The following is a 16,787-nucleotide window of genomic DNA, read 5'->3' on the forward strand; positions in this document are numbered from 1 at the left end:
CCCTTCACACAGAGTGCCAATTCACTGTTATGTATTTCATCTTCACATCATTTCCAACACTGGAGGTATACATTGTTTAAAGACTTTCAGAGAGTTCTAACTGGTTTTATGCATTTTTTGCAAATTTCACTCCGTGAAAGTGCATCATCAAAACATTGGCTTTGTGTGTAATCATTATGTGTGTACTTTAAAACACTGAAACTTCCTCAATAAATGAAGAGATGTTCTTTTTTTACATCTGCATTTGTGAAAGATAACATTTCTCAAGATCTCTTTGAGTGACTGAGTATGCCCATGAGATTTGTCATCAATCTTATTAAAAGACTTAGGTTGTCTGTCATGGTATTTCAGACAACTGGAGTTACAAAGCTGGATGCCCACAAGTACCAACCAAATGTAATATGCATTTATACATTTTGCTTTTTTTCCTATTTCTTTATAAATACACTTTGCTCATAACTGTTCTACCCACAACTGTCATTAGTATACCTGAGTGTTTATGCTTGTGAAAATATATTATTGCCTATTTTATTGTGTAAAGTAGCATATGAAGTGTCCTGTTGTACTTTTATGTTTCTCAAGTGAATCTTCTTTTTAAAATGTAAATAAATGTCTTTTAAAGGACTTTTTATTATTTTTTCCAGGATTATATTTTCATGATTTTGATCTTTTGAGATTGTGATTTGGGGGGGTTTAGATTTTAGGGATTTTGATCTTTCAGGATTTCAACAATTGCAATTATGGCTGCGGCCCCCAAATCCCAGGCCACAGAACAATACCAGTCTGTGGCCTGTTAGGAACTGGGCCGCACAGCAGGCAGTGAGGGGCAAGCTAACCAGTGAGGCTTCATCTGTATTTACAGCCCCTCCCCATTGCTTGTATCACTGCATAAGCTCCACCTCCCATCAGATCAGCAGTGACATTAGATTCTCATAGGAGAGTGAATTCTGCTATAAACTATGCATGTGAGGGATCTAGGTTGCATGCTCCTTATGAGAATCTAATGCCTGATGATCTGAGGTGGAGCTGAGGCAGTGATGCTAGCACTGGGGAGCAACTGCAAATACAGGTTATCATTAGCAGAGAGGTGTGACTGCACAATTGAATCATCCGAAACCATCTCCTCCCTCACCTCCATTCGTGGAAAACCTGTCTTCCATGAAACCAGTCCCTAGTGCCAAAAAGGTTGGGGACCTCTGGATTATGGTGTTTGGGATTGTGTCTTTCAGGATTATGGCCCAAATCCCTCAAGGACATTATGCTCAGTGGGGGTGGTGGGGGTAAGCTAATCCCCAAAGTTGACATACTGAAAAAAACTGGTTAAATCTAAATAGGCCTATAGTTAGTAATAATGTGCCAATGTCAATTTTCTTGTTTTAATATCATACTATGGTTATGTGAGATGCTATTAGAGTACTTGGATCAAAGGTACTATTTTCTAAACTATTATTGTAACTTCTTATAGTCTAAAATTATTTCAAAATGATTTTTTTTAAAAAATCAACACCAGTAACATCCTTATTTAAAATAATGAAAATTACTGGATTTACTTTACAGCTGCTTTTCTGTTCATTTTTAAAGAATTAAGAGGAGAAGAGGACATAATTCACTTAAATTCAGTGCAATCCACTTTTCTGCCAGCAGGACTTGCAAACTAACATATATCATCCACCCTATACTTTTTAGGGTATATATTCCCAAGGCTGGTGCCTTTTTCCTGGTGGTTTTTTTAAGTTCTCTAGTAATTAGAGGGAAAGTGAGGCACAGAAAAAAGTGTCCATGGTGACATACTTTGCCAGACATACATAGCATCTAAATCACCCTCCTCACTCCAATTATTTAATTTTCTCACACAAATACAGTTGTTAATCTCAATTCTTCCCTTCTTTCTCAAAGACACTGGTAACCATCAAGTACAAACAATGTAGAAGAGCTGGCTAATAGCCACCACAGCACTGCACATGCTAAGAGGACAGAAACCTCAGTGCACCTTCGCAACAAATATCTTCCTCCTTCCCTTTCTTCTAATACTGCAAGACTGTGCTGGGGAATAAATGTAAGAGGGAACAAAGTCAATAAAAAAGCCCAAAAGGACTTTTGATTCTAAGCTTATTTTAAGATACAGGAGAAACTTCGGATAACTGAAGGTTTTCTCCTTCTTGGACTCACTATTAACTTCAGGGGTGGTTCTAGACTCTGAAGAGCCATGAGGTAGCAAGTAGGGAAGAACAGAAGAGAGAAATAGTGAACAAGCCTTTGAGGTTTCTTCTAGAAATCAGGAGAAAAGAAAAGATGAACTCGTTGTCTAAGCTGACTACCCAGTTTTCTCTAATAAAAGGAAGCAGAGATTTGTAACAGGAGCTTTGTCTAGAAATAAATAGTACATATTTGGCTGAATTTTTTCCAAGGAATTTCCATGTGAGATGAAACCAAGAAAAAAATAAACTTCCAACATCTCAGGCCAGTATGATCATGATTGAGCAGACGACATTTCTTGCTTTTATTGAACTTCATTTTTAGAAATTAAATTTTTACATCCATGAATATTCAAGGTAGAATTAAAACAGAAAGTAAAATGTTGTCTAATACTGAAAAGCTACTTAATCACAATGGATCACTTGAGGAACTTTGTAATAACTTTTTAATAATCAGGAAATAAAATAATGTAAGTTCCCAATCACAGTCTACAATCAAATTTCTCAGATGGAATCACCTACCATTTCCTTGGTAGGGCATAGAGTAATAGGGGCAGGTAAGTATTTCTAGACACAACATCCATATAGAATAATGACCACATGTATGCATTAGAATAATTTTTAAAAGCTAATGACCCTGGGTGGGGGAGGGGATGGGTGTATACATACATAAAAAGTGCAATGCACACTGTCTGGGGGATGGATACGTTTGAAGCTCTGACTGAGAGGGGGGAGGAAGGGCAATATACATAACCTAAACTTTTGTACCCCCACAATATGCTGAAATAATAAAAAAATAAAAATTAAAAATTAAAAAAAAAGAAAGCTAATGACCCTGTAAGTTTTATATCAATGCTGAATGACCATTCAATTTGATCCATGTCTTAAAAGCTTAATTTACCACTCTCAAATATCAGTAAAATCTTTGGAATAACTCTACAGAAAGAATAAATTTACAATGATGAAACTATCCAGTAAAACTCTGAATAGTCTTATGACTTTTTCACTTAGCTTTTATAAGGAAGAAGCATTATTAAAACCAGTAACCTAGAGTCTCAGTACAAATTTGTCTTGTAGAATAAATTTAGTTTTTCAAATGAATTTTAATTGTCAGTGAAAACAGTTGTTTAAACTAGTTTTCCAATTAAATCCTACTTGAGTCTAACATTTTTTGGTGTGTTTTAAACACCATACTATCTCAAGCAGTCTCCCTAGAACAGACAGGTGCATTTAACATTTCAGGTAGAAAATAAGTACTTAAGATTAAAGTAAACTATAGTATGTACACATCACAAAAGAACACAATTAATCAGACAGATAAATCACTGAAAAATGGTAGTCTCCTTACTACCACCTAACAGTCACCTGGTAAAACCAAAGGAGTAGTGAGTGACAACAGTTTGACATAGCAAGAGCCAGGAACTGAAAGATCCATATCCTCCTCATCTTCATCTTCATCCAACTCATCAGAAATAGGAATTTCTGGTCTTATCTGAAATAATAAGTGATAAGATTATAGAGAGGATGATAGTAAAACATTATGTAAAATCTTTTCTTTGTCCTTTTTGTGTCAAGATTTAAAAACTGTAGTAGACGTCAGCATTCTATAATGTTAAAAGACCATTATAAAAAATTTTTAAAAATCTATTAATTTTTCAGGTTAACTAAATGGTCAACTCTAGTCATCTTATTAGATACAATCTAAGATCCATTTAAAAAACAAATGTTAATACATAAGAAAATCACCATAAGCCAGCATAAGCAATGATTATTATAGAAAACTAATAAAATTCTACACCATCCAACAATAAAATGCAAACACTGACATATTCAATATATTGAACTCCTATGGTTTATACTTAAATATTTGTCTTGTCTGAATGCTTTTTCTAAAATTTGTGATTCTAGCCATACTTCTATGACAAAGCTTAAAAATCTTCCAATAGAATACATAGTAGAGATAAGGGAAGAACAGAATGCTTTAGTTGACTTTTTTTTTTGTCTTTAGACATGGCAGTTTGTTGCTATGGAACACAAAAACACTAAAATCTGTAACTGGTAGCTATACTTTATTGTGTCTAATTTGCATTTTAAAGATTTTTGTGGTTGCTCTGTGATTTAGTTAGGTTTATTTGAACCAAAAATAAAAAAATGTAAAAAGATTAACACTATTATAGTTTTCACAGATATAACTGTTAAGCAATTAATTAAATTTTTAATACCTTCAATGACACTCCATCATAATGCCCACATGGAGATAATTAACCATTAAGGGAGGAAATCAAAATATATAAAAGTGGTTTCTATAACCATAAAGTGCCAGAACCCAGTCATTACCATTAGCCTGTCTCCCAGAGTTATTTTTAGAAATAATTAACAATTCCTGCAGACTGCCTTCTTCATAGGTCCCCAAAGCCCTGTTCCATTTAGGAACTGCACTGAGTCAGGATTCTTGCAGGGGGATTGAAGAAAACAGAGAGGAAATGCTTCTCTTAAGTATAATAATCTCAACTCCAATGAAGCCTTTCAACCATAACTAGTGTTCTCTTCATTCATGAAGGAGAAGTGAAAGCAACCTGACTATCCGAGTGCCTTCCAAGATAAGATTTAATTCGGATTTAATATTAAGTACCTAATTCTCAGAGGGCTAAACCAGCCATACTTACAGAGATAACTAACTATTAAGTATGCTCCACATAGGACATGACAGCATTCCTTGATATCACTACATACCAGAGACACCCCCTCCCCCCCCCACCCCCCACCCCCCGGCATGTTTGCAAACCTTTTGGTTCTGACAAGCAGGGTCTTCCAGGTGTCTCTGGTCTGCATACATTTTTCCTGGAATTTTCTAGGTTTAGTATCATCAAGAGTTGTCTTAGTCCTAGTGGCCTAAAAAGTCCTTAGATTGTGGTTGCTCTGTGATTAGCTGCACAATTCTTTCAATATACCAAAATCACTAAATTGTATATTTTAAATGGGTGAGTTGTATGGTATATGAATTATATGTCAATAAAGCTTTTTTAAAATAAAGAAATGAGATAGGGAGGTAGCAAGGGATGAAGGCAGGCAGGCAGGCAGAGGAGGAAGAGCTGCTGTCACCACCAGAGGGACCTTCAACTGGTGTGTAAACTTTGCCAAATGACCAAATGTTTCCAGAATTATTTAGTATAAAGGGGATATGATCATTTTTGCACACATTTTATTCTATCCAGTCCTTCTACTCAGTTAACCTAATTATTTGGTGTGAGTCACAGCACCAGGGCTGTCAATATTTCTAAGAGCCACTGAAGAAAGAGTTACCAGATTGGGGATAAAGAAAATTGATCTACTCATCAATCTTAAATTGTCTAATTTCACATTCACATGACTGAGTGCCTATATTAATTTATCCGCTATGAAGTGAATAGCATATGTCTGCATCTCAGTGTGCACAAATTTTAGCAAAGAAATTACAAATGTACTATAATTTAAGTATAGACAATATACTATATGTATTTATATTTATAATGATATGCTCACTTCTTCCATTTTGTTTTCTCAGAGATGAGCTGATTCTTCCGGACAAATTAGCACTTATTGTTATATCTTGGTTCCACTACATTTCCCTCTACTTTTGCTCACTTCTTAAAAGTTCCACCTTCCCTATGCTAATACCAGTCTTTCCTCATGGTTTGTATGCAACAATTTAATAAGTTCAAGGTAAGTACAACTATGGAGAACCAAGACAAGTCAGATGAAAGAATACCCATTAAAGTTATAAAACTTTGGCAATAATATTACATTAGCTGTTAAAACACCCAGGAATAACTGCATATATACATATGTTTAAAACACACATACACCACCACCACACTGCCAACACCACCCTTCTAAATACAGCTAAGCTTTGTTGAAAAAACTTAAAGGGAAAACCAAATATAAAATGACAATTTACTTTTTTTTTCTTTTCTTTTCTTTTTTTTAGCCCCACCCTCCACCGACAATTTACTTTTAAAATCTGTTTCAAACTGAATACAGATGCTTCTCAACTCATGATGGGATTATGTCCCAATAAACCCATAGTAAATCGAAAATATCATTAAGTTAAAAATGCATTTAATACACCTAACCTACAAAACATCATAGCTTTGCCTAGCCTACCTTAAACATGCTCAAAACACTTGCATTAGCCCACAGTTGGGCAAAATCATCTGGCAACACAGTACACTGAGGAGTGTCTGCTGTTTACCCTTGTGGTCACGTGGCTGACTGAGAGCTGTGGCTCGCTGCCATTGCCCAACATCACAAGAGATTATTTTACCACATTATCACTAGCCTGGGAAGAGATCAAAATTCAAAATTCGAAGTACAGTGTCTACTGAACATGTATTGCTTTAGTATCATCATACCAGAAAAATTGTAAGTCAACCCATCATAAGTCAGGGACCATCTGTACTGCAAAGCTTATCCTACAAAATGCCTCATCATGGTTCTGAGCCAGATAACCTTTCAACCACCTTTCTGTGTGTGTGTAACCTATGAAAATCCAAGAGTTTGTGCATAAACAGGGGATTTTATTTGGAACGCATCAAGATTCTGCATAAATTCAGTTAAAAAGAGAAACGGCTTCTGATGAATGCAGTGACATTCACTTTAAATCAAAGCCAAACTGGTTATGCCATATTTATACCAACCCTGAATGCATAATGAGTTCTTTTATATTATGTCCAAAATTAATTCTAGAAATCAACAAAACAATCTTAAGATCTCTATAATAAAGTTTAATTTTTAAATAGCTAAATATTTTTTAATGAAGTGAGAAAGGAAAGCCAGTATCTTCTACCTAAATGTTTATACATTATTCTCTTACAAAGAATTTTTTCCTAAAGTTTTTGGGTGGTTTTTTTCTTTTTTGAGGGTGGTGCTAAAGAAGGCAGGGGAGAAGTGTAAATAGCTAAAAAGAAAAGAAGAAATACAAGATAAAAGGGGAAAGTCATTCTTATTTATTTTTCAACATTAGAATCAACAAGTCCTCAAAGAAGTCCCCTCAAATGTTTGAACCAGTTTTAGTGCTTTAAGTGCTTAACAATGATATTGTTACAAACCAACAAAACATATGCATTCATTCAACACCCCCAGCTCATAAGACAGGGCCTTGGTATATATACAATAAACAATAAATAATTATTAAACCAATACAAGTGTTAAGTGTCCATCCCATAGAACTTCCTAATGACAAGAAAGATGAGTTAATCAATTTGGTATTCAAATCTCTAACTCAAATAGTGTCTCATTCAGTTCTACTATCTACTGACATTTTCCATTTAACCTTAGATGTACTGTTTCATTAAATTCTAATTCTTCTGATGTCTGCCACTCCTTACTCTTTTTGTTCTACCAACCTGTTAACTTTCAGCAAGTTATACAGCATAAATTGATGTTCAACAATCAAAAAGAAATATTTAAGTAAATTTAAAGAAAAGTAGTACTTACAAAAGCAGCTGAATTATAATTCACAAAAGTGGCCATGTTTGTAAGGATGTATTGTACCTTTTCTTAAGTTCTACTTGAAATTCACAGTGGACTCAAATGTTTATTTCACAGGGGCCCACAAATAGAAAGAAAGAAAGAATGTGGATGTGCTTTCACTGGAAAAACGTATGGGTAACCTTACATCTTGTGAGCAAGCCAATTGCCCTTGGTGCAGAATATGTAATCTCTGTCAAAAAAGAATCATCTTAATTTTAACATTATATAAGTCCCTACATGACAGGGACTTTTGAAACATTTGAAAATATGTTCTTATAGAAAATGAGCTGCAGTTTCACATTACTGCCATCAGCTACAAAACAGAGGTAAAGCACTGTCCTGGTTGCAGGCTTAGCCTTTGGGGGCTTGTTTGGGATATGAACATGTTGACCACTTTCTGGACTTTTAGTCTTTAGGTATTCAAACAGCCAAACAGAAAATTAGTAATCAGTGAAAAGAAGAATACATAGTATGGTCTTAGAAGCAATGAGGAGACAGATCCTCTGTATCAGAATCTGGGTGTCAGAGTGACGAAGACTCTCAAAAATCACTTATATCCCCTCATCTCATCCTCTGTTTGAGAATACCCACCATAGTGAGCCATTGTTACTTTTCAGAGCAGGTCACACCCCACAACAGGATTAAGGCAGAAAAAAAGGTTGAAAAGTATGGCTACAAAAGGAAAAGTCTTATAGCTTTCCTTTATAGCTCTGCACTCTGATGGTAAAAACCCAAATATATTATATTAATAGAAACCCAAACTCTTAAGTACTTTCCCATTTATGTTCAAGGTATAAAGAGCTATTTATGCCTATTCAGAGATCAGAAGGTATAGAAGAGTTCGATTAAAGAAGTAGCTAATATATGACTGAGTATAGCACTAAAGTGGATATAAACTCTAAGAAACATAATGAGAAACTGAATACGACCCTAAAGTTGGAAAAAAAACATAAACTTGTCAATATTTAAAGAGGTAAAGACTAAATGTTAAAGAGTACATGGGAGTTATTTAATGAGAGCTGTTACTGCAGCTAGAATATTTGAGGAATAATAGCTAAAAATAAAGGTGATTTTTATGCTGCTATCTAAATAAGCAATTGTTTATTTAAAATAATAATAAAAGTCATCTTTCCAGATGCTGTATCTATTGGTATATGTTTGCACAACAATTTTTTTTTTTTTTTTTTTTTAAGAGATAGGGTTTTACTCCATGGCCCAGGCTGGAGTACAGTGGGGTGATCATAGCTCACTGGAACCTCGAACTCCTGGGCTAGAGCAATCCCCCCACCTCAGCCTCCTGAGTAGCTAAGACTATAGGTGCAAGCCACCACACCCAGGTAATTTTTTATTTTATTTTATTTTGTAAAGATGGGGCCCAGGCTGGTCTTAAACTCCTGGCCTCAAAGAATCCATCCTCCCCAAGTGCTGCGATTATAGTTGTGAGCCACCACACCCAGGCCGGCACACCAAATTTACATGTACATTTTCCCTCCTTTTCTTTTTTTAAGCAGCAATGAGTACTGCTAGTCACCATAATGCACTCTGAAGTCCCATCCTTTTAAAAATCTCTTTACTTAAGCCTTCCCAGTTGTGTTCACTGCATGAAAAGCTGGCCAATCTGTCTTTATAAGTCCTCTATGACATAGGAAATCCTGCCTGACTTACAATCTGGTTTTACAAGAGCCTATTTTCAGTCCACTTTATATGGTGGCCCCAATTCAATTCAGTAAACAAAAGTTTGCCTGGTTCCTACTGGCATCTAATCCCTGCATAAACTCAATCCAGAAGAAATGCCAAACCAATGTTAATACCTGAAGATCCCAAGAAATGCACACCAAACCTTCCTGCCATTTGATATCTAAGACATATTCTGAGTAATGTTACACTTAACTTCATCCAACGTGACATCTGCCCTATACTCTAGAGCCATTCAATAAACATCTGTATGCATTTGAATTAGTAATGGCACTAAATATAAAATCAGACATTTTACAACTTAACATGACTTACTAATGTAAAGCTGATTATATTAGGTAGATACTAGAAAAGACTGTTTTTAGTTTGATCTAAAAACTAAGATAATGACATACTGTGTGCTAAACCTTAAAAGATAGTGATGCTTTCTTCATCCAGTTCTCTGGAGTGAACCTACGTGTCATTTCACACAAGACTAATAAATAGCATATTTTCTTATTCTTTAACACAAATAAAAATCTGTGGCTGCACAGGTCATGTAAAATCTTAGTCTATGCAAACCATGCTTGCTTTAAGTCCAAGGTGGCACTCTAAGGCAAAGTGGTTCCTATAGTGGCACAGATCTTCTGGAGCAAGCCATATACCTGGTCACCTTAAGATAGTTTCATTTATATCTTAGATGTCTTCCATCTTCTTCAAAGAGATTTAAATTCATTATCTATGAAGGCTAAGACCTCTACAGTCATTTACAGATTGAACAAATAATGAATGTGAATTCTTAGCTTGCATGGACAACATACCTAAAGTTCCATATATATTTATCAGGTAAGGATCTCCTACGAGGGGAGATACTAATAAAGTTGTAAACCCCAGCAAAGTAAAGAGATACCAGTAAGAAAGTAGGATTGCCTACCTTTTCAGGCAGATGAAGAATGGTGTGTTCTCCTGCACTAAAGTGAGACAGAGATTTATATGCAGCATTTGCTACAACTGGGTCCTAGATAGGGGGAAACAAAAGCAAGTAAATAAACAACATATACTGAACATCAAAACTGGAGAAGGAAAGAAAACCTTTCCCCACCAATCCCAAGGTTCTAGAGTCAGTGCCAGTGCTTTGGAAACGGTTTTCAAGTCTTGCCTGGGCCAAAAGAACATACAGTAGCAATTTCAGAAGAAAGATCAAGGAACTTTATCCTTATTTCAAAAGAAAATATTGTGGAGGGAAGAGTGAAAGGGCCTGAGGAGAGAAGAAAAACCAGAAAAAAATATCAGCATGAAACATTTTTCTGGAGAATTGGCCCCAACTAAAGAAAATACAAAATAGCATTGGGCAAAGAGATCAAAAACACTAAATTTTTATACTAGTTAGGACACTGAACATAAAGTGATTCATAATTGCTCAGGTCTCATAAGCAGTAGGGGAAGGAGTAGGAGGGTTTAGAATCTGACAGGCCTGGGTTTGGATCCTGATTGTCTGTCTATTGTTAACAGGGCCAGTTAGTTTCCAGAATCTAAGTTCATTCACTTATGAACTGGCTATAGATGGGGATGACATCACCAACCGTCTTCTCTATATTCCTTGATTGGAAATGACACCTCAAAAAGGGACTGGACTTTTTGTTTGTTTGGGTATGCTTCCTGCTGGAGGGCGGCAAAGCAGGAGAGGGGAAGAACCAAACAAAAATATAAGATAATGTCAAAAATCCCTCTTCACATCTACCAGATTCAAAAGTATTATGTGCAATTACTGGACATAAACTGAGAATAATTTTTAAAACCAAAATTTATTAATAGTCATACTTCTTTTAAAATCAAGAAGCCATCAATTCAAGGGAGTTAGATTTTTTATTCTGAGTCCGATTTCACAGTTCTTTCCCCAGCTTTGTTGTGATTCACTGACACCGCTTGTGACAGTACCTTGTTTTGAGTGTGAGTCCAGAGGAAGCTTAGGACTTGAACTTTAAAATTCTGAAAAATCATCAAACATCAGAATAAATTTTTAAGTTAGAGCTAAAACTAAGAATAAGCAATCCAAAGTAGCAAATAATGGAAATTAAATCACTTTTAAAATTATACCACCAGTAATTGACTTAATCCATATTCACCCACCATTCATAAGATGTAAATATTCAGAAACATGCCCATTATCGAAACACATGGATATTCTAAACACACTTAGATTTTACAATTATTAAATTTAGAAAGCTAACCATTTCTTGCTGATCTCTCAAGTACTAATAAAATGCTACTCTTTCATGTCACTGTTCTTGATCCCCTACCCAGAAGAGAGTTTTCCTTTCTCCAAGCAGCCAGATGGCACACGGCACACTTCAGCATCTGGTATGATTCACTCCCTGTTGGTTGTACGCTCCTTAAGGCAGTGACTGTATCTTTTTCATTTCAAAGAGTAGACCACAGAGCCCAGACATTTCCTCAGAAATGACAAATATGTAACAAATAACTGAGCATAAAAGTCATTTATCTGCCAACACTCACTGTCTTCATTTCAGCCACATTTAACTTTGTGCCCTTCTAAATAAGGTTCTTCTACACCTCCTTGCCTTTGCAAATTCTATTCCACAAACATCAATGGGAAGCAACAGTATATTAACTCTTCAAGACCTTAGTCTAATATCACCACCTAACTAAAGTTTCCTTAGATGCCTCCTAAGAATGGTTGTCACTTTCTCCACCACAATCTCATTGTCCTTTGATTAACTGTACTCATCAAATGTTATAATTATCATTGCTCATATCTATGTCCTCTACCAACCTTTGAGCTTCTGGAAAGCAGGAATTGATAACAAGGTACTATGGAAAAATATACGGTATGGAGCTAGATAGCCTTGGGTTTAGACACTGGCTTTTACTTAGCTTTTTAACTACAATCTTGGTCAAATTACTTGCTTGGCACACAACAGATACCTAACAGACATTTGTTTAACAAATGGATAGGTCTCTCAAAACCTCAATGTCTTTAGCTTTACGATAGAAAAAATATACCTTCCTATAAGATAGTACAACTAATTGGTATAAATTAGAGAGTGCTAGGGATTTAATAGGAATTCAAAAATAGTATCTACTATATTTATTAGTATCTCTAAAGCCTACTATAGTTTTAATAAATATATTCTAAGTCAATGAATAAATGTACTAAGTAGTGTGCAAAGCAATTTAGAAAATACACTGCAATTGAATCATGGACTCTATTTTCAACAAGCTTATAGTTTAATAGGGAAAATAACAGGCATACATATATCTGTAGTATAAAATAGAAATAAATATTTTTAGAATAGTATACATAAATAACTTTGGGAATAATAAACTCCTGCTTGCAGACAAACTCCCAAAGGATGAGATGCATTAAAAAACAATTATATATTTCCTAAAATAGATTTTAAAATTAGAGATGAAAAGGAAAGTAATTCTAGACAGAAGGAATAACAGGAACAAAGGAAAAGAAGTAGAAAAGTTTGGAGGCAGATAAGGAAACTGAAAGTGGTTTAGCTTTTCTGGAGTGCAGGCTACAGAACAATAGAGTGATGCCAGACTCTAGAAGGCCTTATGGGCTTGGTATAAAGAGGTTGGATGTCATATTTGGCAAACATCAAGATGACTAGGAATAGAAGTGACCTAAGAAATGCTTTGGGCAAATTAAATTCAACTCTGGCTCACATCCAAACAAATTCTAAGCAGTTAAAAGAAAATAAATTGTCTGACACACACAGGGACAGAGGGAAGAAAGAAGAGGGAAAAGGAGGGAAGAAGAGAGGAAGGGTCTTGCCCTGCACATTTCTTCACTTCTGCTTCCAAGGGGACTATGGTCACTGAAGGGACTGCCCCCAAACGCTTGCAAACTGGGAGGGAAGAGATGGATAGAATGGCCCCAAAGCAGTCTGCCTGAACAACAGAGGAACCCTAATATTATATAAGCATGAAGATAAACCAAAATAAGATACCAGTGGAAAAGAATATAAAATCTGAAAGAAAAAAAAAAAATCTAGTCCAAAACACAATTCACAGCCACGGTCAAGCAAACGTAAGAAACCAACACCAAAACCACTTCATAAATTAACCTGTAGTAAAATTTGAATAACTCAAAGTATAAGCAATACAGAGGTATATGATTTCAGCCCCAGAAGACAGAAAATAAATATACACAATATTCCCTTACTTTGGTTTTTAGTATTCGTTCCTTATCAGTAGCCCTGTAGACTGTCTGACAATATAAGGGCAAGTAGCTACGAATCGTAGCCATAAAAAAGACTGTTTGTGAACTATATACTCTAGGAGACATAAATTGATTCTTTTTTTAATGCCCTAAAACAAAAGCTTACAGATGCGAATAAACTCAAAATACCCTGTATTGGTGTAGTCATTCATTCAACAGTTATTTACTGAGTATATCTTACATGCCAGGCACTATGCCAGGTATTGTATGCTCAGTGAGGATAGATTTGATTTTATTCTTTTCCTTTCCATAAAGTATACATAAGATATTTTAATGAGAAAACAAAAGCAAATCCTAGTCTCATGTTTCTATCCAAAGATACTCAAAACTAGTTTTTCCCTGCCTATCCTTTCTAATTGCAACTTCATTTGTGACCATGTAATAAAAGCCAATTTAAAGATTTTTTTAAAGTTTAAAACTTTAAAAAAAAATATTGAACAATCAGGTTAGCAAAAAGGTACTCAAAAAGGTGTTCACAAAAGCTCAGTCATTGTGCAGCATTCAGAATGGGTAGAAGAGGTATTATCCCGTAAGCCTGTCGAATCACATGATCTAAAACGTAAAAGGGACTATTACTGGAATCTCATTATTGGAGTGGTAGTTTATCAAAGCATATGAAGGACTAAATCATACTGAAAGTTCAAGACTATAAGTGAAAATTAATTGCTGCTCTTCGAAGGAAAAGGAAAAAAGGTGAGCATGAAAAAAATATGGCTAACAAAAGTGGAGACATAAATGTAATTCACTCATTTCACTTGAAGAGATAATGAAGAATATGTTAAGCAGCAATATATGACTCTTATAGCAAACAATCTTTCACCAAGTGTTTTAACTCATTACAATGACAGAGTAATTCATAAAACTGGAAAAGTCTGTCCTGCCTTTATTAAAGCCTTTGTAACTTATTTTCTAGAACTCAGAACATTAACAAAATGATTTTAAACTATTGGCCTTATGAATTCTATTACATTATTTTAGAAACACTATTTTTAACATATTGACCTTTTAAAATCCTGACCATACGCTCATAATGGAAATTTGGGGCTGGGCACAGTGGCTCACATCTATAATCCTAGCACTCTGGCAGGCCAAGGTGGGAAGATTGCTTGAGGTCAAGAGATTGAGACCAGCCTAAACAAGAGCAAGACCCCATCTCTACAAAAAATAGGAAAAATTAGCCACACATTGTGGCATACACCTATAGTCTCAGCTACTCAGGAGGCTGAGGGAGGAGGATCACTTGAGCCCAGGAGTTTGAGGTTGCTGCGAGCTATGATGACGCAGCTGCACTCTAGCCTAGGTGACAGAGTGAGATCCTGTCTAAAAAAAAGAGGGGAGAGGGGAGAGGGGAGAGGGAGAAAGAAAAGAAAGAAATTTGGTATCCTTTACGTACATAAGTCTTAGACACAGGATTGATAAGGGTAGCTATCCCTCCTACTCCTAAGAGTCCATACATATAGCAACACACTCTTGGAATAAAAAATGCTAAAGGATTTTTGTCAAACAAAAGATTATAAATATTTATTTCAAAAGTTATTAAAACACACATCTTTTCAATGTACAAACAGGCAATTTGTTGTGCTCCAAATGCATACCTCATACTCAGCTGTATTGACTGTTAAGGAAGGAACAAGAGCAAACAGTTCACTCAGGGTCTTCAAAATGAGTGGTCTTGTGTCACAACTCAGCTTTGGAGAGAGAGCATTCCAAGTGGAGCGAATGCAAACAACCTGTGAAGCAAATTTAAAAAGTTAACACCTAACAAAACCCCAACTCATATAAAGCCATGAATTAAGAGTACTATTTTTAATGGTAAGGAAAGAAGAAAAAAACAAGAACATTCCTAGAAATTGAGATTTGATAAGATACCATCTCTCCAAAGAAATTATAAACTGTTGAAGATCCAGCCTGTCTCACACAATTGCTTTTTTACTACTTTATTTTGGTTAACCAAGTAAATAATTCACTCTCGTTCTCACAAACACTTACACACACACAAACTCCAGATTAGCAATATACATTGCTGAAGAAGCATTCCCTGATCCAAAGAATGGTAAGATAATACTAGTACGTTTATGAAGCCAGGTATCCATGGTTCTTATAGTTTTTCAGCCCTGCTGAAACTACATCACCACTCAGGAAATTGGTTATATTAATATATAAAAATCAAGCATTCTCAAATCACCTTATAAGCTTTTAAAGAAGTAGAATAACTGCATAATTTAAAATAATTTAAGATATTTTAAAAGTCATTCAGATTTTTTAAGAGGCTATTAAATAAAATAAATCTAAAGCCCAGCAAAAATGTTATGTCCTTTTTAATTTGACTCAATTTCCTTAAATCAAGTGTTCTTTGTTCATTTCAATATCTGGTTTTATGGATATTCAAATGCCTTAAGTTCAATTCCAACTACAGCAAATGATTCTTTTCATTGATAGATATTTTATTAAAATTTTAAAACTTAGATAGGCAAGAAGAGTGCCAACACAGATCAATTAGAGTTTAACAAGGATTAATCTTTCTAAAATACTCCAATCTCTTAAGCTGCAATTGGTACACACAATTTATCTCTATCTACAAACATAAATTATTTAGAAATTTATTACTTTATTACATGAGATTGTAAGTAAAAAGATGTCAAAGATAAATGGATAATATATGCTTAAGGACACAGTTTAGGGAGAGACTCAAAGGAAAAGACAGAAAGAGTATCTGTCAGAAAATTTGGATTCAGTGTTTTTGCTCTTATTTTCTACTTTCAATGAAACAGAAGAAAAATAAATAGTCTGATTTGGGTTCAACTAACATTTACTAAGGGAAGTACTATAGGTCAGGCATGACAATAGGCACATTTATACAAAGAAGTAACTAACATTAAAAATCATCAGTGTTTGAAATAAAAATTCTTTAAAAGCTACCAATTCAGCACTAAGTACATACCCAGAGTGACACACCATACTATAAGAAACAATAAAATATAAAATATAACCTAATCCATCAAAGAATTTACCACTTTATTGGAAAGGAAAAGAAATGTATGTCATTCTCTATTACTAGAAACAAAAAGGTACATGATATGATTCTGAACTATTTTCAATAGAAAATAGTTTCAAGAGGAATCCAAATGTAAACATGCAGTATTAAGAGATGTCAG

The 16,787-nt window shown here is 34.9% G+C and overlaps 1 protein-coding gene across 4 annotated transcripts in view; it reads right to left on the minus strand.

Annotated features, from left to right (window-relative positions):
- The window catches only part of FOCAD (focadhesin), a 258,289-nt gene that overhangs the window by 87,188 nt on the left and 154,314 nt on the right, over window positions 1-16,787 (minus strand). For all 4 annotated transcript variants that reach the window (XM_045563768.1, XM_045563770.1, XM_045563769.1 and 1 more), the window contains 4 exons: window positions 15,228-15,362; window positions 11,319-11,369; window positions 10,315-10,398; window positions 3,561-3,687 (listed from right to left, as the gene is read on the minus strand). In XM_045563768.1, the coding sequence (XP_045419724.1) occupies window positions 3,561-3,687; window positions 10,315-10,398; window positions 11,319-11,369; window positions 15,228-15,362 (397 nt within the window). The remainder of the gene's footprint in view (window positions 1-3,560; window positions 3,688-10,314; window positions 10,399-11,318; window positions 11,370-15,227; window positions 15,363-16,787) is intronic.

This window comes from Lemur catta, chromosome 10, assembly GCF_020740605.2.
Source record: "Lemur catta isolate mLemCat1 chromosome 10, mLemCat1.pri, whole genome shotgun sequence".
Lineage (NCBI taxonomy): Eukaryota > Metazoa > Chordata > Mammalia > Primates > Lemuridae > Lemur > Lemur catta.